Raw genomic sequence first — 25,367 nt, 5'->3', positions numbered from 1 at the left:
TGCACGCATTGTATTCTTCACCTGACATAATTAGGAACATTAAATCCAGACGCTTGATATGGGCAGGGTATGTAGCACGTATGGGCGAATCCAGAAATGCATATAGAGTGTTAGTTGGGAGGCCGGCGGGAAAAAGGACCTTTGGGGAGGCCGAGTCGTAGATGGGAAGATAATATTAAAATGGATTTGAGGGAGGTGGGATATGATGGTAGAGACTGGATTAATCTTGCTCAGGATAGGGATCAATGGCGGGCTTATGTGAGGGCGACAATGAACCTCCGGGTTCCTTAAAAGCCAATAAGTAAGTAAGTACGATAGGTAGCGAAATAAAGTTTCGAAAACTAGCTACGAGTATAACGGCTAAGAAAATGATCATACTGACAACACGATACCTCCGTCCTGGTTGGATGGTCGTTTATTACTACTGAGGAATGTGGACGTGAAGTCAATAGTCGGCTGATCGGTCTTGATCTCTCATAAGCTCCTCGCGTCACGGATTGTTATTACCAATTCCATCCAGGCTATATAACCGCGCGATTGACACAATGTCTTTATATAAAGAGAAAAATGTCTTCAAAGTAACAAGATCCAACTTTTATTTGATCGGGTCGATCCTGCCTTTTCACTTCTTGGAACAGAGTTTTCAATTTAAGTACAATTTTGTAGCTACTGTAAGGCAATAACTTGTGCGAGCAAATCTACTTCTAATATGCAGTCCTGATGAACCGCGCTTATACATTCAACCAAAAAGTTTGTGTGTTGAGACGACAATTAAAGCACTGCGTGGGTGTTAGGGAATTTTCAAGAGAGTAGAATTCCCCCTGGCAAGATGACGGTCCTTGCAAAATAAGGACTCTTTGATGTGGAGTGGCTGCAACTTTGCCTCTGTTTCACTTGCGGTTGCTTGTAACATATTTTTTTACTGAGGGGGTGTGAGGGTATACCTTTTAATATCCGCCGCGAAGGAAGGAATTGCTTGTACAGAAAGTCTCGCTCAGCTTCTCGGTTCCTGAGCCAAGATGTAATATCCGCCCTCGCACTGCGTGTTTAACCCAGGTGCGTGCACCTTTAGTCTTACCTGAGGTCCGTCGGGCGAAGATATTAAATCGCTACTCAGAGCGGTCGCATATTCAATTTACACATAAAGTAATCAACCAAACGGCACTTCTACCGTCTGAAGTCATAGTCGGAACAAATTGCAAGAGACAATCTGGAAACTCCAGGTAATTGCTAAAGATCCTAATCTAAAATAGCGTTTTCTCAAACTAGGGCCCGTGTACCACTATAAGTGCGTTTTACGAATAGAGAGGGTCGACTTCAATAGCCTTGGAGGTCACTTGACCATATTCCTGGAAAACGCTCACGTTACTGTTTCCGATGGAAGTATAGTAGAACCCCGATTATCCGTCACTCTATTAAACGATTGGTGGATTATCCGTCTGTCTTTCTCTCGCTTTTTTCTGCAGAAATATATTAAGTACTGTGCATTGTATTAGCACGTTATTTTTTCTTTTTAATGTTATTACAAGCCTTTTTCCTTACAGAGTATGGTCTAGTGTTCGAATTGTCGTACTGTATAACTTCTATATAAAATGTTTTCTAAAGGTGTCAAAATAAATCTTGTGCTAAGTATAAAAAAAAAGTGTAAATAATGGAGTTGTTTGGGGAATGAGAAACTGTGGCTCACCTCTCATCAGAATACGAGATTGAAGTGTATAAAGTATGTAAATATACAACACGAAACCTCCATTATTAATATATTTCCAGAGACAATCATTACAAAGAGTTTCCTTGGCCCTTAAAAACCCATTGTTCACAATCAGACTTACATTAGTGAACTTCTGATCCACTACCTAGCGTGTTAAATAGAAGACTAGGGACGAAATTACGAAAGTGTAAATATTATTCACTAAAATTACGCAAATCTTTTATGGTACGGATTATCCGATTTTTTCGATTAACCGTTCAGTCCACCTCATTCATTACCACGGATAATAGAGTTTCTACTGTATAGAGAGGTTTGAAATAAAGTCGCTCATATTTATGTAGTTCCTATTGCTTAAAAATGCTACAGTTATAACTAGGAACCGGATTTTTAGGTTTTTAAAAAGATTATTTTAGGTTTTTGGAATAGGTGAATTTTTTTTTTTTATAGGTTTAATGTCCAACCTGTGAAAGGGGTCGCAAAAACTTCCAGATCGTTAAAAATGTATCCTTACAGGTGTTCTTAAAAAATAAATATGTATTTATTCAGGCAACACAGACCACGAAACTGATCTTTTCAAGAACAAAACTATTTATCAAAATTTATAACATTCGAAATTTTTGTTCCTTCCCCTTTAATATTATTTGTAGTTTGAATAAATTACTGTAACAATTAACATTTTATCTAATATAATTAGCCTTCATTAACTACATAAATTTCAATGTTCAATAGATAAAAGATACAGTACAAACACAAACAAACAAACAAACAAACACAACAACATTATTTACTGGTACTGTTCTTGGTTGCAATATATGACCAAATACTTTTCAAGATTCTCGACTGAAAAGGTTTTTCTATTGTATCTCAAAATACATTTGAACGACGAAATGGTTCTTTTGACAGCACATGACGTCATAGGTGCAAATTTAATCGCTGTCACTGCAGCAGGTACCCACGGTAACTAACAATTGAAGCTTTCCCCCTGGAGAATGGAGCATACATTTTTCATTTTTTCAAACCCTGGATTCCTCTTTAATACTTTCTTCAGTTTTAATGTGTTGCCTTCACCTACGGGTTCTGGTACTTGTTTCTGTATAAGCGAATCAATGACACTAATTGCATCTTTCAACTGTTGCGACGAAGATTCCAAGTAATCATTAGGGGAGAATCGGGTAGTATCGGACATCGGGTAGTATCGGACAGTGCGTTTCTTTCATCTACCACCATATGGTAGTACCTGAATGACATGGTTGCGTTTCTGTGATGTCGCATAGAGAAACGTAACCATGTCATTCAGGTACTATCATCGTGTTGTAGATGAAAGAAACTCACTGTCCGATATTACCCGATGTCCGATACTATCCGACTCTCCCCTATATTTTGAAAGGTCAATGAAATGTGCCTTGAGGAAAGCAAGGAAGCAACAGATGTTGTCACTAAATTTACATAAAGAATTTAAAACATTACTTGGAACAAAATAGTACATTAAGCAACGAGCCTATAATGATAGTAATTAAGACGCAAGTATGTTTGTTTATGAAACGAGCGCAAGCGAGTTTCATAATTTTCATACGAGCGTCTTAATTACCATTATAGGCAAGTTTCATACGACTTTTTATGCTCGACCATATTTCTAACTTGAAATTATTCAGAAGTATTCATTTTATTCGTATCTGACTGAAGATCGGAAGTGACCTTGTGCATAGCTCGTATATTGTGAGATGTGCGCAGACGCGAAAGTATTGATTTTTTCCGAGGAACAATAATGTCATTGACCTTGATGTAATGTAAAGAATAACATGAACTAATTTTGATATAACCTGGAAATTGATTTAGAATTGAAAAACGAGATGACAAATTGAATTTATTTGAATATTATTTACAATTAACGCTAATTATTATAGTAATAGAACATAACCTTCTGCAACAGTATTGGATTTCCAGCCTCCGTGACGTTTCCCTCGTTGTCTTTCGATTGCATATCCGAGAATAAACGAAAACCTGAACTTTAATGAATAAGTGTACTTTAATGACATGCATTAAAGGACTGCTACCAGGTGTATAATTACTACATTTCGGCATGGTCGAGCATAAAATATTAATAAAGGAGCCTCATTTATTTTAATTTCTCTATTTGCAATAATTATTCAGATTTTGCCTTAGGGATTGAGGCAGCCTCTTTCACTTCAAGTGTTCTTTCTTCTGAACCCACGAACGAAAGAAAAAAAAATATCACCATCGGTCGAGTATGAACCCACGAACCTCGGATTTCCATTATTTTCGTCTTTTCTATTCTTCAGCTGACTACAACAATATAGTTAAACATTGAATAATACACTGAAACTAAGAGCCACTGTGTATGAGTTCAGAGATACTAGAAGTCGGGTTTGTCCCGTTATCTTCCTTGCACATGTAGGAAACTCATTACCACTTCCAGTAAATTCCTTGATTGCCTGTTAACAGCCCATGGGGAGATTAGTCGTTAATTTCCCCTCGCTACTCACATCATCACAAAAGCCTCTTCAGTTCGTGCCGTCTGAAGGTTCGGCAGGATAAGGAATGTGGCACAGTCCGAAGATCGTTCGATAAATTGCGTTGCGTAGTGAGTAATATACGCACTCGCTCCATCATCAATCCAGACTGAGTAAGTTCCTATGATCTTATCTCTGTCAGGTTAAATAAAACTATTATTATTATTATTATTATTATTATTATTATTATTATTATTACTAGTAAGATGCTGCGGTGTAGAATGAATTTTCATATGCTAATTATAAAAAAACACAACGTTTCGAAGATTAGCTCCAAATTGATATTCAGGTGATTAGAAAAGGAATGAGAAATGTCTCCTACTCGTTGGGATCGTTACAAAGAGCTAATCTGCTTGACTGACCAACGATATCCGAGAAGTGCAAGGGTATAATAGTTAAAGAAACGAAAATCAAATGAAGGTTCCAGGGCAGAATAACATCAATGAAAGAAATAAAGAAAGAGAATAAATATTATGGAATATGGAAAGACAGTGAAGGGATGAACATGTGTCTGTATTAGCACAGCGAAAATTGTGTGAAAACTCTCGTCTAAAATGTTTTAAATATTGCCTAACCTGTAGGTGCTCTTAACTTTGTCTTGGTGAAGTCGGTGATCGACAAACATGACTGCAGCACTTAAAAGTGAACTAAAATATGTAGTCGACCAATGTTATGTACTGTAGGTATAAACAGAGATTTTGAGTCAGCTACAGTACGGCTAGCACGAGTGGTGTTAACGACGCTCAGGGTTTCAAATGAATCCTTTGTATGAAAGTGATCATTTATTTTCGGAGGTAAAAATGGAGCACAGTTTGTGGAAAAGTTATTATCACTGATAGAAAATTCTATTTAGAGCGCTATTTATAAAATATACCATATTAGTCATTATTAAGATATCGTAGGAGTGGATCGTGAGGCACTTCTAAATGATCTTAATGATAAACGTCGGATAGAAATAAGTTCATTTAATCCTACTGTATAGCCTGAATATATTATGCATTAGGCTATTAGAGATTATGTCTTCTAGAAAAATATATAGCCTATACAGAATGTTAAAAAAGTATTCAATATTTTAGGAGGTGATAGTATGCATCAAAACAAGAAAATAATGTCTTATAAACATGGGTCTTACAACACATACTGTCTGAGATTTGAACACTTGTTCACAGGTTTCAATGTGACGTTCATTCATGGCAATGCATTTCTCTGCCCTACAATACAGCAGACTGCCAGATAATCATACCGTAGTTGACACCCCTGGCATGGAATACTGATACGTCGCAAGGAATACTGAAAACAAAAGGCTGGTTGCGGATATGAGCGGGGTTCAACAGAGATGGTGTTTGAATTTTCGTAATCAGCATGTGTATGCAGATGACAATCCCCATGCAGTTGAAGAAACAAGGCATAGGCCTAAGCACCGATTCTCAATCAACTTATGGGCAGGCGTTCTTGGCGATAGATTAATAGGGCTATACGTGCTATCACAGAGACTAACTGGGGATCGTTAACAGGACTTTTTTATTAACGTATTAAAACAAATTTCAAAGAGTGCGTGATTCCTTACGCCGAAGGGGCCATGGATGAACGTCCTATGAACAAGTGTTCAGATCTCAGAAAGTATGTGTTGTAGGACCCATGTTTATTAGACATTATTTTCTTGTTTTGATGCATACTAGCACCTCCTAAAATATTGGATACTTTTTAACACCCTGTATATGAGCTGTTCAGAGCAGAAGTGGTGTTAAGTAAAAAATGGGTAATGAGGATTAAAGTAAACATTCTGTAAAATACAGTGTAAAGTAGCAATTAATATTCAATTTATTTAATCTATTTACTTTAAACCACATTAACCAATTTTGACTTACACCACTTCTGCTCTGAACGGCTCATATATAAATGTTTCGAAACCGTATTTGTTTAAGTTGCATTCTTATTAAGAATGTGCTAAGATTTTAGGTCCAGTTGAAATATTTAATATTAATGAGAAATGATAAAGTATAAATAAATGCATTTTTTTAAATATTAAAGCTATTTATTACACAGGTGATTTATTTCACTTTGCATCATTGAAACAACTCGCTAATCCTCATTGCATCGACCAACAATTCGTTCAGCGTATGAAATACAGTGCGATCGAGAAGGCAGCTATGGAAGTCTTCCAAGGGTTATATAGTATTCTCAATAAGAGTGTACACATGCGCTTTACCTCAACATAAATTGAGAATGGCTAATGCAATATTTCAAGAAGCAGAGGATGAAGACTACAACACGTCCCATGCGTTATTATTACAAGCAAGTAGCCTAAACGTTTTTTGCTTGTTTTGCCTGGCAATCTTCCTTAATTGAGTGATAGAATTATACTCATTTTTGCGTAAGCTTCGCTTCTCCATCAAAAAGAGTGGTCCACCAAAGTAATATAATTTGAGGTCACAATAAATTAGACGGATGCCGTGATACGTTCTCCATGTATATTATAGACAAAAGCATCTTCCTCTTATTAACTACACACATATATTATTTACTATTATTACATGCTTGAACTTGTTATTAAACGGGACCTCCGTGGCATGAAATGCAAGGAGAAGATTGAAACAGAGCGGTACTTACATGTTTGTTATCTCCTGACAGGAGTGGGGTGTGCGCCTGAAACAGACCAGAACGTATCATTAGCTACCGTAACAACTGACATTGCAAACAGACGTGCGAGCGCTGGCAATGTCCCAGCATTAGATACGGTGCTTATTCTCAAGCCATGCAATCTCAGGCTCATTTATAATACTGTCTGTCGGTAATGTTATGGCCAATAAGCAGGGGAGTCAACCTGACAAGTTAGTTTAAGTACTCGAGCAAAGCTTATTCTCGACCTATGTAGGTCCAAACCTATTTACAGAAATTAATGCACTTTGTCGTCTAGACAAAATGAAGAGTAGCATAATTGCGTTTAATCTTTCACTTTATAAGCTTATAGGTATGTTACCTGTTAAGTTCTAACTGGGAATTAACAAGGGATTATTAACATGTATTATTACAAGTACTTGCATTATATTGTATTATACAGCGTGATTCACAAGGATTTACAGTCCCTTACGGAGCTTATTTCCGAAGACATTCTGAGCAAAAAATGTCTATAAACATTTGTCGTAATCTCAAATTACACTAATTTGAAGTTGTTTATAAAATACCATTATTCTTGAGTTTTAAGGGTAAAAGATTATTACAGATAAAGATTAAACTATTCAGGAGTAAAAGTGAAACTGGAAAAGATCCAGAAGTATAGGGGAGAGAGAAAGTGTATAAGCAGATGTGTAGAATAAAATATAAGTATTTATAGGAAGTGAGAATAGTGACAATGGATTAAAGTGTAAGAAGAATAGTGAGAAAGTGAAAGTGAGCGCAAATGAGAGAAAATATTGAGAAAGAGTTAAGAGAAGTGAACAAGTGACAGCATAAAATTAGTACTAACATTTGAACGTTGGAACAGTAAATGAATATAAGAGAAAGATAGGAGAAAAGGTCAAAGAACAAATAGGACAAATAATTCAATATGATAATTTATAGAGAAAAATTGAAATTGAGATTTTAGTGAATAGTAGTTAGAGGATAAAGGGGGTGTGAAAGGAGTATATAATATTAGATATATTAGGATTAATGAACAAATAGAGAATAGCAAATGAAATGTAGGAGAAATACTGAAGGGGAGTTTAACCAAGTAACAAAAAAGGTGCATAGTGTAATTGGGAGTATTTGTGTAGACGTGTACTGCAAATAATGTCTTATTGTAATAATATGTTAATGGTGGCACCGGATACAGAAATGCAAGGTACACCATTACATGTAAAGAAGTGCTATGACGAAATATATTATATCATCATATCATTATATATTCAGGAGTATCATTCCTTTACTAGTATTCTGAAGCCAAAATTGTGTTGAGAATTCCATAGCTGCTTCGTACAGAATTTTTTTTTTTTTCGATTTTTAACTACAAAATTACATTTTCTTACTCATGTATCACAACAATTGTTACAAATCACAACGCTCTTGTAAATTCTTAAAGATTGTACATTAGGATACTTAATTAAACTATTAAAGAATCAAGTTCCCAAAGTAGTACGATTTGTAACAATTTTTGTGTTAAGTGCGTAAGAATGATGTCATTTGTAGTTAAAAATTGAAAAATAAAATTTGTACAAAGCAATTAAGAACACTAGCCAATGGCACTTGTAAATAGTTCATTCTCTATTTGTAATATCTTTTTTTTTTACCATTAAAACTAAAGAAAAAATATATTTTACTAACAACTTCAAATTAATATAACAATGAAAATATTGACATTAGGACAAATGTTTATATGACATTTTTCGTTCAGAATGTCTTCGGAAATAAGCCCTGTAAGTGACGGTGAATCCTCGTGAATCACCCTGTGTACTGTATTGTATTATATTATATTATATTATATTATATTATATTATATTATATTATATTATATTATATTATATTATATATTATATTAAGCATTTCAGATATTGTAACCGTCACTTGTCAGTCATTTAGCATGAAAACAATATATGGCTTTCCAGTTAACTCTATTAAGCCGACACAGCCCTGTCGATTGGAACCTTCCTACACGACTGAAATAAATATTATAAACTTCGGTTCACTGTAATAAATATTATAAACTTCGGTTATCTGTACAGCATTAAAAACTGAACTAGTGTGGCGTTCTGAAAAGTATTATAAACGCACTATATCCAAGGAAATATTACAATAATAAATATTTTTTACAGAATGTGAAATCAGTCATTCACAGCAAGAAACGCTAACTACACATAATCCTAGTATTGTACGACTTAGCAAAATGCATTCAAGAATTTTTAGTTTGGACGGTGGAAATACAGATGAGGCGGGAATTGGCATGTGAGCTGTGCGAGAGGGGAAATAATGAGCTACCAAAAAGTGTTTGTTTCATGATGGTTAAAATTATACGAATCTACCGAAACGGAAGTTCATCTCAGACTAAAACCTACCTTCTCCCTCCACACCCATTGGTGAAATAACCACGGCACATGATAGGGTCACAGGACAGGTCTTGCCTCCTCTACTGTAATTAGTTGAATTTTAGACTAATCCCCATTTCAGTTTGGTTGATAGACCTTCCCCTCTACTCACACTCTTAACCATCGGTGAAGGGGAAGATGCTACTATCCATCTTACTAACGTTCGACTAACTGACTTTTAACATAGTAAAAAATTAGATTATTGAAAATGTTTACTGATAACCTATATTTCGAAAGTCTATACCAGGCCTGCACAGACAGAGCTCAACGAGCGCGCGCGCTCCTTCGGAGCGGGAGAGCTGTGTTTACCGCTCGCCGAAACGGAGAGGGAAACGACCACTCAGTTATGTAGTGGAGTGAGGTGTGTAGGCCTATTCTCATAACTGTTTCACGTTGCTTACCTACTGCTATAGTACAGTATGGAGGAATGTAAAAGACGGAACATAACATTTAACGATATACAGCTCGAACGTATTGACCTTCAATGTGACCTAGGGGCTAAAGATCGTTTGAATAATACTACTAGCCTCGTCGAGTTTTACAAGACTAAATATTAGCAATAATATCCACGACTACACAGGCTGGCTGTGAAAATGATTGCTATGTTTGGCTCAACATTTATATTTGTGAGCAACTGTTTTCTATAATCAACTTTAATAAAGGCAGACATCGAACATCTGTAACTGATGTTTCATTACGATCAGTAGGCTACTGTTCCTTTCAGCTGCCAACAGCATATAACCTCGTCTTGATGTACTGATAAATAAAAATATAACAAAATGATATTGTACATTGAAGTAGCTATAGAATTTCTATTACTTCTGTAAAATAATATTTCTTTATTAATTAATAATAGTCCAAGATAGTTTTGCAAACACTGAACGGGAATTCATTTCATAAGCACTCGTAATAGTACTTCCTTCTGTGTATATTTTGTACGAGATCATCCCTTCTTCCAGTCCACCCTTATACAGAGCGCAGCTAATATCTGCATTCCGCTCATGAGCTGTGAGCCGGCTCGGAGAGCGTAAACCTTGTGCAGGCCTGGTCTATACTAGCGTCTATATTTCGTTTTATTGCTGTTTATATTAACTGGCACATTAAAAAGCTACTGAGAGCAGAAGATAAGTGTTTTCTCCACCGCTAGTTGCTACTCTGCAACACACACAAAGGGACAATCTGGACTGTGTCACTCCCCCCGAATTTATAATATAATATAACATTCCTCACTATAATTATTAGTTGAAAATATTATAAGAACGACACTAAAATATACTCAGCCATGTAACTGTCAAACGTCTGTGTCATTGTATTTTATATTCTCACTTATGTACTTTATTTAATATATTATTTTCTTGTGTGTACAAGTTGGGGGGTGCAGGTATAAGAGGTAACAGCTACCGACCTGTTACTGACGGACTCATGGCGAGTAGAAGGGGAAAGAGATGCTTTCGCATCTTCTCAACTTGTATGAAATATCGTTTAGTATGCTATCTTTCAGAATCAGGAAAGGCCAACTCAGCAAGCAAACGAAGTACGTTTTAATAAAAATTTTCTATTTAATTATAAGTATATTTTTAAATTAAAAACTCCAAATTAATGTATACAATTCTCTGAGAAAACATGCAGCTAATTTTGTGTCCCATCCATGAGACCAACTAAAAAATGTAGATTTAATAAACTTGGCAGTACGAACCTGACACGAGAAAATGCAAAACAATACTAATTAAAAGACGAACGTTAAGAACAAATAACAAATCTGGCTACCCTACGACGAAGATTCAATTATTCCACCAAGCTCTGTGTCTAAATTAAAAATAATGTCTCTCATCAATGACAGCCTTTACAGTAGTGGAAGCTACTCTATTTTTTTAGAAGGCATTAAAATTAAGCAACTGTCAATAATGTTGGAAAGGAAACTGAATACAGGAAAGTTATCCACATCCGCATTTACACCAGAAATATCAGAGGTATTCATACGGTTATAATCTCGAAGCACAGCTGTGAAGTTGGAGTCGGAAGAAATTGTGAACGGAATCGGTATGTATGGAATCCGATATTGACGTCCATGTCTTTTAAGAATATACTGTCAAACTTACGCATCGTGCGAACCTCCAGCCACCACACACCTGGAAGGAGATTCAGTGACGCATTGAGTCTCTTCTCGTAAGAATAATGCTCGTATTCGATACCTTAAACCGATTTCTCTGTTACTCGCAACAGCATATCAGACTTCTATGAAATATAATCTGATCACTCAAATGATGGTAACAAAATGTTTTATGGTACTATTTAGCAATGTAATAGTTTTACCTTTGTAAAAAGTTGTATCTAAGCATGTCGTTTTAAGTTGTGTGTTTCGATTCGCGGTCGACTCTTGAGTCACTTGATGGAAGGTCACCGCCGAGTACCTTATGTCTATTAACTATAAAACCGTCAATACCAGACAGTCACAAGCATCAGATTTCAGTTTCATTGCCATAAAAAAATCAGTATTCTCAGTAAATGAAAATTATACACGAGTTTACGGTTACTAGAAGTATTTTTAGGTTTAAGAGTGTATTTTAAGTAGGTTGTGCATCCAATTAAATGCCACATAAGAAATTTTCTATCTTTCACTTTCTCATTTTTAGAAACGCGCCCCTCCCCATCTCTTTTTTTTTTTTTACAAAAGGTAAACAACACAATTATTAAATATCTCCTAAGTAGAGTGGTACATAAGTGGGCATATTAGGAAAGTTCAGGATAACAGACAGGGTTTGGAATTGAACGGGTTACATCAGCTTCTTATCTATGCGGATGACGTGAATATGTTAGGAGAAAATCTACAAACGATTAGGGAAAACATGGAAATTTTACTTGAAGCAAGTAAAGCGATAGGTTTGGAAGTAAATCCCGAAAAGACAAAGTATATGATTATGTCATGTGACCAGAATATTGTACGATATGGAAATATAAATATTGGAGATTTATCCTTCGAAGAGGTGGAAAAATTAAAATATCTTGGAGCAACAGTAACAAATATAAATGACACTGGGGAGGAAATTAAACGCAGAATAAATATGGGAAATGCGTGTTATTATTCGATTGAGAAGCTTTTCTCATCTAGTCTGTTTTCAAAAAATCTGAAAGTTAGAATTTATAGAACAGTTATATTACCGGTTGTTCTGTATGGTTGTGAAACTTGGACTCTCACTTTGAGAGAGGAACATAGGTTAAGGGTGTTTGAAAATAAGGTGCTTAGGGAAATATTTGGGACTAAGAGGGATGAAGTTACAGAAGAATGGAGAAAGTTACACAATCCAGAACAGCACGCATTGTATTCTTCACCTGACATAATTAGGAACATTAAATCCAGACGTTTGAGATGGGCAAAACATGTAGCACGTATGGGCAAAACCAGAAATGCATATAGTGTTAGTTGGGAGACCGGAGGGAAAAAGACCTTTGGGTAGGCCGAGACGTAGATGGGAGGATAACATTAAAATGGATTTGAGGGAGGTGGGATGTGATGATAGAGACTGGATTAATCTTGCACAGGATAGGGACCGATGGCGGGCTTATGTGAGGGCGGCAATGAACCTGCCTTAAAAGCCATTTATAAGTAAGTAAGATTTAGGAGGCATGTACAGTCTTAGAAAAAAGTTTTGTCGCACAGATACTGTAGGATAAAAAATTAATCTTTACGTAATGAGATGTGATAGTTTAAATTGCAGAAGTCAGTCTGGTTATGGTTCACAAAACCTGGTTCAGTTAATGGAACACAGGGAAAATACAAGATCTGTAACACACGCTTAGTGCATGGGAGAAAGAACTATTAAATCACTATGGAAATACATTATTTTTTAAAATATCCGATATCATAGCTCAGCCACATGATCATAATACAAGACGAAATGAAATTCTTAAATTAGTTGAACCTAAATATTTAATATCTGCTGCTTTACTACACGGTACAAATTATGGTCCACGTCTATATAATTCGATAATAAAATTTCATCCAGAATTGACTACTTTAAGCAATGAAATTTTCAGATCCAGAATTTAAAAAATTATATGACAGACTTCCCTATATTTATATTATGTACCATGTAAAACAAGTTTATTTCTATCCTAAGTAGCCTATATTTTTTCTATCTTATCTTGGTTACTATATCAACATGACCTGTACTAATTATACTACTAATAATGATTTTATATTAATTCACCAATCTCAACATCGTCTCTTTTTTCACTCAGTTATTACTAGTATTATTACTTAATAAATTTATTATCATCTTTACGTGACCCTTCTTCTTAATTATTTTGTCTACAAAGTATGTATATCTATGTAACGGAACTGTCCCCGAACACGAGCTTTGCTCTTTCGGGGTATTTTAATGTAACGTTTTTATGTATATGTTATTGTTAAATAAATAAATATATAAATAAAATGAATAAACATTAGATCAAGAATGGTTTATCCAATTTCGTAGGGTTCGGTATTTTATAAAGATTTTTATGCTCGACCATGCCGAAATGTAGTAATTATACACCTGGTAGCAGTCCTTTAATGCATGTCATTAAAGTACACATATTCATTAAAGTTCAGGTTTTCGATTATTCTCGGATATGCAATCGAAAGACAACGAGGGAAACGTCACGGAGGCTGGAAATTCAATACTGTCGCAGAAGATTATGTTCTGTTACTATAATAATTAGCGTTAATTGTAAATAATATTCAAATAAATTCAATTTGTCATCTCGTTTTTCAATTCTAAATCAATTTCCAGGTTATATCAAAATTAGTTCATGTTATTCTCTAGATTATATCAAGGTCAATGATATTGTTCCTCGGAAAAAATCAATACTTTCGCGTCTGCGCACATCTCACAATTTACGAGCTATACACAAGGTCACTTCCGCTCTTGAGTCAGATACGAATAAAATGAATACTTCTGAATAATTTCAAGTTAGAAATATGGTCGAGCATAAAAAGTCGTATGAAACTTGCCTATAATGTTAATTAAGACGCTCGTATGAAAATTATGAAACTCGCTTGCGCTCGTTTCATAAACAAACATACTCGCGTCTTACTTACTATCATTATAGGCTCGTTGCATAATGTACTATTTTCTCGTCTTTTCTGTGTTCCGATTCCTTAAGAGTAACGGATGAAACGAGGTCGCTGCCAGCAACGTGGCCTCCTGCTTGACCCGGAAACAAAAGAGGTTCCTACTCTGATATCTTCCGGCTGGTTTCGCCCGTAAAGCCTTGTATGATATATCGCATCTCTTCTAAATTATGTGCCGCGGTCTGCTAATGCGAGATACACACTGCGGGCCAGCGAACCGTACACGACTAAACGAGAGAATAATTGCACGACCAACAAATTACAGTGAACAACAAGGTGCAGGCTGGTGCAGGTGTGCGCTGTGGAATTTTGTGAAACAGGAGCAACTATCCCTCTGAAAGGCGTAATTGATTGATACCTATCTACTAATGAGATTAATTTTGCATTAAATTGCAATTTTAAATTGATGAATTGCGGCCAAAACAAAATTTCATTAAACACTGAAATATAAATTTACCAAGTAAAATAACACTGAATAATGATTCCAGATAATTAATGTAATTATAATTCCCATACTCGAAAATTATAAAGCATGGATTATCTATTAACTGGCTCAATGCATGTGGATTATGACGCAAAATTAATTACATGGCGCACACATTTTTATTTGTAATCCTTTGAGTAGCGAGAAACGTTATCGCATATTGGAGATCGTTTTATCGTTATATACTTTTTCGAATCCAGTCCAATGTGGGCTGAGGCCCATCTGTTTCTCGACTCAGATTACAGAAAGATGTATTCGATTCTGGCCTTCAAGGGCAAAACAAGTCTTCCAGAATTAGGCTATTTATGAATGTTTATATATGAGTAATTTTTACGTATTTCAATGCTGGCCAAAAAAGGAGTAGTAAATGAATGAATGAATTCATTCATTCATTCATTGTGTTCTGCACAAGGAGAGGTCTTTCACTGCAAATGCAGCATTCTCCAGTCTTTCCTATTTTCTGCCTTCCTCTTAGCCTCTGTATATGATCCATATACCTTAATATTGTCTATCATTTGATATCTTCTTCTGCCCCGAACTCTTCTGCCGTTCACCATTCCTTCTAGTGCATCCTTCAGAGGGCAGTTTCTTCTCAACCAGTGACCCAGCCAATTCCTTTTACCTCTTTCTAATCAATTTCATCATCATTCCTTCTTCATCCACTGTTTCCAACACAGCTTCGTTTCCTATTCTGTCTGTTCACTTCACACGTTCTAGCTTTCTCCATATCCACATTTGAAATACTTATAGTCGCTTCTCTCCACTTTGTCGTAATGTCCATGTTTCTGCCCCATACAATGCTACATCTCTTCCTCAGTTCTTTCTCCAGAGGTCCGCAGAACATGTTTCTTTTTCTATTAATGCATTCTTTTGCTATTCTCCTTTTGACTTCTTGGCAGCAGCTCATGTTACTGCTTATAGTACACTCCAAGCATTTGAAGCTGTCCACTTGCTCTACTGCCTCATTTAAAATTCGCAAGTTTACCTTCTTTACTTTTCTACCTAAGATCATGGTTTTCGTCTTATTGGCATTTATATTCATTCCATACTGCTCACAGCTGTCATTTAGCTCCAGTAGCATATTCCTTAGTATCATCTCTTCTTCTGAACAACGCCATATCATCAGCAAATCTTATACATTTTATTCTTCTTCCTCCTACTATCACTCCTCCCATGTTCTGAAAACAGTTCTTTACTAAATCCTCCAAGTAGATGTTGAACAGGGTAGGTGATAAAGGGCATCCTTGTCGTACTCCTCTTCCTATTTCACTTCCTTCTCACATTTCTTCTCTTATCCTGACTGACTCGTTTCATATGAAGGTTACTCTTTCCAATCCACGCCAATTTTCTTTAGGATCCCCATCAGTTTATTCCGATCCACTCTGTGAAACGCCTTTTCTAGGTCCACATATAGGGGAGAGTCGGGTAGTATCGAACATCGAGTAGTATCGGTCAGTGCGTTTCTTTCATCTACCACCATATGGTAGTACCTGAATGACATGGTTACGTTTCTCTGTGCGACATCACAGAAACGTAACCATGTCAATCAGGTACTATCATCGTGTGGTAGATTAAAGAAACTCACTGTCCGATATTACCCGATGTCCGATACTACCCGACTCTCCCCTACTACTGTACTTACACTTCTTTATTTTTCTTTAGCGGTAGCTTTCCGTTGTTTTCTACACACCACTCTCTCTTTCGCACCTTAAAAGATCCCAGGAGGTCCCAGCGAGGAGGTTAGGAGAGTGGATTTAACTAATTAGGCCCTCCGGACTTCACTGAAGTTCACCGCAAGGGTCAAATATCAGTTCTATCAGGGTTTTTGACTCCACCGAGGATTGGGAAATTCCAATTAGCCTTAAAGGAGTAAAGATGCCTAGTAAAAACCGCATAGAGAAATAATTAGGCTTTTGATGTTTTTTGGATTACAGAAATGTTTACAAAATGTTTTACACAGTATTCAAACTGTACTTTAAATGCTGCGTACAACACGGCCAGGTGTTTCGAGATATGCATGATTGTAACTGACAGGATGTTTAATTTCTATCTTCTTTTGCACAGCCAGTAAGACAGGTTATTCCCCTCACAACAAAAAAAATACATCACAAATCAATCGCTTTAAAAGCTTCAACTCCCACATCTCAACAAATGAATGCTTTCGTTATGAATATGCCAATTTTACATTTTCAATCTCTTTGAAGTGGTCTCCAGTACACGTTTACAATCCACTCTTCCTTCCTGTCTTATTTCCCTAACTTTCACGTCTATCGTGGTATGATGGCCGATAGTGTTCTCTTCGATTACTAGATTCAAATAAAATCATAGTTTTTAGAAGGTGGAACTTAAACTGAGAGGATTCGATCCAGCATCGGAGCTGGAATCCGGTGTGACTTAGTGGATAAAGCGTCAGCACGTAGAGCTGAAAACCCTGGTTCGAGTCCCGGTGCCGGAGAAAATTTTTCTCCGCTCCCCCCATCCTTCTTCATATGGTAATGCAGAAATCCTTCGCGGAAATATAGTATGTACTTCGGTACATCACAATAATATGATATGCATAAAATAATCACTCTGTGATTTAAGACGGCGCTCATTCCTTCGGATCCCGGCCACTTAGACACTCGTAATGAGTGCACCTCTGCACATTGTGCCACTATCACACATCTATGACACAGTGCATGAGGGTTGGCCACTAAAGGAAAACTAAGAAGTGGAACTTAAATGAGAGGATTCGATCCGGCATCGGAGCTGGAATCCGATGTGGTTTAGTGGATAAAGCGTCAGCACAAAGCGTTGAAAACCCGGGTTCGAGTCCCGGTGCCGGAGAGAATTTTTCTCCGCTCCACCCATCCTTCTTCATTAAAAAAATTGCATTTTTTATGTATTGTATATTTCAAGAATTCCTAACTCCACTCCATAACTTTTTAGCACAATGGCAGGTGAACAGTATAGTATACTATTATAGGTGTGTTCAGAGCCTACTGCCGTATTGTATAAATAAATTTCATATTATTCCTATACACGAATGTCGAGCATTTACGTTTTTCCTCTCTTAAAAAATGTAGGCTCCTGTAGTTGGGACGTTTTTGAACTCACAAGTTTAATTATATAATTTTAAATATCGAGACATAACATCATTACATTTGCACGCCACTGTATTTCAACAGTGTCATAATGCACGGCATGTGAAAACTTCATTAATCTATGTAAAGATTAATTTTTGGTCCTATAGAATGTATCTTATGGTAACAATGATTATTATTAATTAGAGGAGAAAAAGATTCGCTCCGGCGCCGGGATACAGCGCATATTACTGTGGAATCCCGGCCACCAAGTCATTCAGTTGAGTGCGCTCCTTGTATAATGGCAGTTGACTTAATATAATATATCAACATATATGTCGAACTTGGAGTCAGGCCACAAAAGGAAATGAGTTCGATCCGGTGCTGTGAATTGAGCTTTGGCATAGCTCAGTGGTTAGAGCACTTTGTACGTAGAACCAAGGACCCGGGTTCAATCCCCGGCGACGGAGCGAATTTTTCTCCTCTAATAATCATTCTTTATTGATATTTTTCTTCCATAAAGTATCCTGCGTAACATTTCAGATTACCTCGAGCAACAGCCTATCCTCTAGGTTCAAAAGTTGGTGTAATTTGTTTAGAAATTTGCATGATGTGGCGTATATAAGTAGTTGTAATGGAAATCAGAATTAAACCGTTTCACTTTATATCATACATCGCTGCAGCCAACTCAACGGACATACATGATTTTCATTTAAAGCATCCATGCAAAGACCCTCGCACAAATTTACTCCGCTCAGATCCTTGTAGTATGAGTTGTGAGGTAAATTAAATAGCTCTAAAACAGGAGAGAAAGATATATTTATGTGAACTCCTCGTCTCGGGAAACATAGTTAAAAACTATAAACCACAGTTGGTAGAGCGATAACCAAAGGCGTTTCATAATTTCACACTGCAGCTTAAACCGTATTCGCCATATCGAATAGCCCGAGTCAGGCGCGAGGTGGCCGCATGGGAAATTTATACACGTGGTTTAGAAATTACGGCGGTTAGAGAGCGCCCTCGCCGCGTTCCTAGGTGGCAGGCAACCCAACACGCATGCTAGTTGAAATTGTAACCAACGTAGTAGGAGCAGAGGCTCAGAGAAGCCATTTGCATACGGCATGATTGAAACACGAATGGAATTGAAAATTTACATATAGGAAAGTTAGGTAGCAAATAAAACAGCTGAAGTGCGAAATAAACTACGTATACTGTATTTTAACAGTCTTCGAGTGGTGGAGGGGAAGCAGGAAACCATAAATTCGGGAAGCGAAATTCTCAACTTGTTCAGGTAAGTTTCTAGCTTTTAAAGTTGCCTGCTTGTATGTCATTTCTTTCAGGTACGCTCCTAGGTTATATAAACGTATATATAAACAGTTATGGACGGTAAAGTGACGTTTAATCTTCTTTAGTACGAAAGGAAAAGGGCTACAATACTTCCCTTTCCAAAGGATACACGTTCATCCAACATGCATAGGGATTCAGTGAGACGAGGAAATTTAATGAAGCTGCAGCAGGAAATGGAATACCAAAATTCCATTTGAAAAGTTAATATAAGCGATGTTCTGATAACTTCACTTCTACAAACTCCGGAAGGGAATACTTGAGACTTAGAGCAAACATGCATAGAATGCCGCCGACATCGCCAAATTCTCATAGCACTCGAAACGTCTGAATATTTGCAACTTTATTGGCATTCTTTGATAGTGAATGAGACCATATTCAACAGATGCAAATATGGAGAATGGGTTCCCAGACGCTATGTCCACGGATATTTCGTCCACTGTTTCGTACGTCCCTTTGATATTCTGTCCACTACATTTTTTCGTCCTCTGGTGTCTTATGTCCATTATTATTTCATCCACAGTTTAAATGTCCATTGTGCTATTTTGCCCTCTGAAAGTTTGGTCCACATTTTATTATGTCCTTCATTTATCGTTGTCCTCTTTATAAAATTGTCCATTTTATTGTCTCGTCCAGTACACTGCATCCAGTATTCCTGATTGCCTATGTGCATAAATTAGAGCTGGGGACGGAGCGAGTAGAACTGTTGAGTTACTCGGTTCTAGCGGTTTAATGTGCCTGGCACGGAGCACCGGAATTAAGGCTGGTTCACAATAAACCGTAAACGGATACGACAACGAGAACGAGAACGGAAGTAATATTAAAATAAATGTATTTAAATGTGAGCATTCACAACAGTTAATTGTGAATGCACACATTTAAATACATTTATTTTAACATTACTTCCGTTCTCGTTCTCGTTGTCGTTTCCGGTTTATTGTGAATCAGCCCTTACTCGGTTAACCGTAGCCGTTACCGGTCAGTTCAAACGTTCGAACAGAGTTCACATGTTTCACTTAATTCTAGCAGGCAACGACATAGGTACTATTGTTTTCAATATATTCTGCTGCAGGACAAATTATATCCGACAGGAGTTATCCCCAAGGCGGGCTAAAATTTTTTAAGAGGAATTCATCCAATATATGACCTATCCAGTAGCGGCTGGTGGCCAAAATAATGAGTGTGCTACAATCTCTATATTGTCCTACTATATACACTTGTATGTATTTATCTTAATTTGAGACTCGCCTAGTGACGAAATATGAAGTCCATACGACGTTCCTTCCTACTGCAGAAATTATCAGTTACCCTGGTGTTAAACGCCTCCATCTTGGAAATCATACTCTTTTCTATTGACAGTACTGCAAGAGCAGTGAGACGATCCTGGGACATAGTGTTCCTTAAAAACCGTTTTTAAGTGTTTCAAGCAAGAAAAATATTTTTCTGGCTCAGCAGTGGCCATTAGTGTTGTAACCAAAATATTTAACAACTTCGTTACTTCACGGAATGGATCCTGTAAATTGTTGGAGACTATGTATTGTAACAATTGAACAGACATCTATGTTTGGAAGTCGAGTTTTCCGTATAGAACTCCAAGTTGTGTCTTTAACACTCTTTTGTTTAGTATAGTATAGCTGTTAACAGCAACTTCAAGTTCGCGTTCACGAAAATTATAGGAAAAATTCTCAAAAATTTTGCTGTTTAACAATTTTGTTGCGTCTAGGTAGCTTAAAGTCTGGAAACGGTGAGTAGTTTCCTGAAGTCACATACTTCCTTGGCTTCAATTTTCTGAGAGTCCATTTTCCGTCGTTTGCTAGCTGATTCAGGAGGAACCTCATAGGCCTACAGGTAGATGGCAACAGCAGTCTGATATTTGAATTACCAAATACATTGTAAATACTGGGTGTTCATGTCAAAGTGTGTCATGACGTCACTGTTGTTGGGTCAGCGATTTGAAGCGAGTTTCAGCTTATATGTCAGAGAAGTTGCCTATTATTTAAGGCGTTCTTCAATCTGAACTTGAGAACGTGTACGGTATAACTTGAACGCCGTAGCAATAGATGGCGGTCTGTACGGTCTGCGTGCCACCATAACCTCTTTCGAACTGTGTTTTGCGCCGGCAAGTCGTACGCAGGGTATTTGTTATCATCGGTTGCGTACGGCAACATTCCACAACACAAATCAAATGCTCCGTGTCCATGTTGACCGTCGAAGTTAATGTCAACAAATACGTAAGTAATCGTCTTAACCCTCTCCCCATATCCCGACAGTACGTATTTCCAAACAGTTCACATTCTTGCCACTACTGGAGTTACCGTACGTATCGGTAAGTAATCTTCAGAATGAACGCCGTACTTGCTAGGCAACTTCTCTCGCATTTAGGTAATACGCCTTTGCAGAAGTGTAGGAAGATTTAATTCTCTGGACTCATCGGCTAGCCACATGACGGCATACAGCAAGCCATGACACATTTTGAACTGAACACCCAGTAGTTCCGAGTTCTTCCACAAACAAGCATTCTTTCGTTACGCTTTACTTTTGCAATCTCCAAGCTGTGTTGTGCTGAAGCTGACTACAGCACTTTCCCGCGTAAAAATAGCCAATCAGGGCAGTGATTTCAGCTTCGCACATGCGCATAAATGTCTACATTCTCGTATGAAGTTCAGAGTAGCACAAGAACCCCCTGAGGCCGCGAAGAGCGAAAAGCGAAGACTAAACACTCGATAATGCGTCATGAATATAACCACGGAAATTGTTAAATGACAGATCGGATACTATGGTATTACAAATACATTATTTGAGCAAAAATTATCACTGTGCTGTAGTACTGTAGAACATAGGGACGGGCCGCTCCTGGACCTATCAAGTGGGCCTAATGAACACTGACAGTCTTGACATATTACTGTAGAGAGAGAGAAATAAATCGTCCGGTCTTAATTAAGGATGACCACGAGGATCCGGAAATTAATAGCAAATAAAAATAATTAATAATAATAATAATTATTATTATTATTATTATTATTATTATTAGTTATTATTATTATTGTTGTTATTATTATTATTATTACTATATTAGAGTGTTTGATTAATACTGAAATATGTTCAAAAAGGAAATGCATTACATTTTTCTTGTGTTTATTGGATTTATGTTATCTCACCAGTCATCATTTTATTTGTATTTATTTATATGATTTATGTTAGCTAATTACTTTGATTTATCAATAATATTACTCTTTTCAAAAAAAAACATGATTGTATGGAAGGTTAGTCACGTTATAAAATAAATAAGCGTTATGTTCTTCAGTTCAAGGTTCCACGTTTTATTGATTATTTTATACACTTTCCGGTAATAATAAATAATTCTATGTGTTAATTTTTAAATCCTTTAGGCAGCGCTTCATGGATCCCGTGTCTTTCTATCTTCCTTTTTACTTATCTGAAGCGTTTAACGTTTACTCTACCTCCCATGTTAACTTATTAGCCGTTACTATTATAAATTATTTTATCATTTTATTTCGTCTGTCATATATAACAACACTGAAGGCTAAATAGGCCGTTCATATAAAATAACTCCAAAAATAGCTGTAATCACTCAAATAAACTTTGCAACCGTCATTTTTCAATGAAGAGAAGCACTTTTTTCTCATCAATTGGCGAAGCGAAAGGGCTTTACTACAACGCTTTTAAAACACGCTTGGTTTCACTTTCAAAGTACGTTCTAAAATCAACTCAATCAATACAAATTTTAAACCTGCCGCCACAAATTTGTACTCTGTACACTGAACTCGGATCAACAGAGTAATGACGTCACAGTATTTGCTCCGAACCGAACCGCTCCGTCCCCAGCCCTAGCATAAATGAGTGTACTGTCCTTGTTTCGTAATACGTACTGTACATAGCTATTCCAGCAGTATGCTGCCCATCGGTTATGCAATGGGCATAGCATAATTCTCTTTTTTTCACAGCGCCAATATGTACTTCTACCATGTCTACTGTGTGAATAAAAGTGGTAAGTATAATTGTTGTGGACTAGCATGTCCCGCCCTCTTCGGTTCTTTTCAAATAAGCCATTTTAAATGTTTACACTTACTTCAGAATTTAATAATGAACCAATGAACTACATATTTCCATAGAAACGAACATTATTATGGTACATAATAATTAAATACATTTCCATAGCAACCCTTGTTTTTAAAATTGCATATTGAAAGTGAGCCGAGTGAAACTTTGGAAAATAATGAAAGAAAGGGCAATACCAATACATTTAATAAGAGCTATTCAAAGCATGTACTGTATATGAATACTATAATAAAAATTAAAACAATTTTCGGAATCAGTAAGAATTCAAAGGAAATAACAAGAGGTGTAAGACAAGGGTGCCCCATGTCAACTGCATTGTTTAAATTTTATATCGACGAAGTTGTGAGAAAATGGGAAGAACAACTGAATGTTAATTTTGTCGGAAAAACACCTCTAAATTTTATGATTTTTGCTGATGATTTATTGATCCTCTCAGATAATGAGCACAATTTAAAAAAGCAGTATTCAGCATGTATAAAATAGCTTTTGATTACAATTTGAAGGTATCTACAAAGAAAACAAAAATTTTCGGATTCACAGAATCTCAACCAATCAAAGATATCAATTTACAACAGGTTTCAAATTTTAATTACCTAAGGTGTAATGTTAGATATGACCAACCAAGCGATCAAGAAACTAAACTCTCCAGATTTCTACAGCTCCTGGGAACAATGAAACGAACTCTAATGAAAAGAGTTAGGAAAGAAACAATACTGACATTTTATAAGACAACGGCAATACCATTGTTAAGATACGGAGCCGAAAATTGGATACTGACCAAACAACAACGTAGAAGAATAGAGGCGGCCGAGATGAGATTATGGAGACCTCTGCTGGATACAGATTGAAAGATCAGAAGAGAAATAGTGAAATTCGTGAAGAGTTACAAATACAAAGTCTTCTTGACTTCATAGACTCTTCTAGACAGCAGTGGTACAAACATCTGATGAGAATGGACATAAACCCCACTCCTGTACAGATGTTCCTACAGCAACCAGTTGGTAGAAGGGATCTTGGCAGGCCCAGAAAGAGATGGAGAGAACAGTTTTGATTTTCTGGAAATGGAACAAGCCTAAGGGCCTTAACCATGATGTATTTGATGATGATGATGATGGTGATGATATTGGAAGTACTTGTTAACTAAGAATGAACAAAATATTCGAGGACAAAATATCTAGTTGGCACAGAAACTAGTGGACAAAAAAATTATGGACATAATAATTCTTGACCGAAATATTAATGGACAAATATTTTGTTGGACGAAATGTTTGTTGGATTAATTTCCTTGGCCAAAATAGCTGTGGACATGAGATAGTGGACAAATTGTCTGATGGACGTACTGCTGTGACGTATCGTCCTGCAAGCGGAGAATGAGCTTCATGTTTTCAAAACGTTATACCACAGTCTAGTATATACAGTCACGAAGCTCAATAATAGTAAATATGCATCCATAGATAGTTGCTAACCACTAGGATCGCTACTATCGCCTCATTACAGACAACGCGAAATAGTACCTGCATAGTCTATTGTTCCTAGTACCCTCAACAACTCAAGCTTCGTGCCTGTATGTACTAGACTGTGGTTATACTAAACAAGGGTTGCAAGAATGTGCTTAGCATCACGCTCCACGCATCTTGCGCAGAAAAAAAATCCGATACGAATTCTGAATCGGCTCTGTAAAACTCTGAACTGCCACGAATTGTAGCACAGTTATAATTTTACCACCTATTTCTATAGCTACGCCGGCTCGTACAAACATCCCGACGTGGGCCGCAGTTTACCCACAGTCTACTATATACAGTCACGAAGCTTGAGTTTTGAGGGTGCTAGAAACAATAGATTGTGACGGTACTATTTTGCATTGCCTGTAATGAGGCGATATTAGCGATCCTAGTGGTGAGCAACTACCTAATGTTTGCATATTTACTACGTATTGAGCTTCCCGACTGTATATACTAGTCTGTGGTTTGCCCCTTTTTTCGTAT

The 25,367-nt window shown here is 36.7% G+C and overlaps 1 protein-coding gene across 11 annotated transcripts in view; it reads right to left on the bottom strand.

Annotated features, from left to right (window-relative positions):
- The window catches only part of dlg1 (discs large 1), a 1,351,531-nt gene that overhangs the window by 459,234 nt on the left and 866,930 nt on the right, over positions 1 to 25,367 (bottom strand). For 10 of the 11 annotated variants that reach the window (XM_069849439.1, XM_069849443.1, XM_069849448.1 and 7 more), the window contains one exon: positions 6,850 to 6,885. The exons of the other annotated variant lie outside the window; for it this stretch is intronic. In XM_069849439.1, coding sequence (XP_069705540.1) covers positions 6,850 to 6,885 — 36 coding nt within the window. The remainder of the gene's footprint in view (positions 1 to 6,849; positions 6,886 to 25,367) is intronic. 11 annotated transcript variants of the gene reach the window in all.

This window comes from Periplaneta americana, chromosome 16 (assembly GCF_040183065.1).
Source record: "Periplaneta americana isolate PAMFEO1 chromosome 16, P.americana_PAMFEO1_priV1, whole genome shotgun sequence".
NCBI classification, from domain to species: Eukaryota; Metazoa; Arthropoda; class Insecta; order Blattodea; family Blattidae; genus Periplaneta; species Periplaneta americana.
The sequence above is the reverse complement of the archived record's forward strand: the minus strand, read 5'-3'. Positions and strand labels throughout refer to the sequence as shown.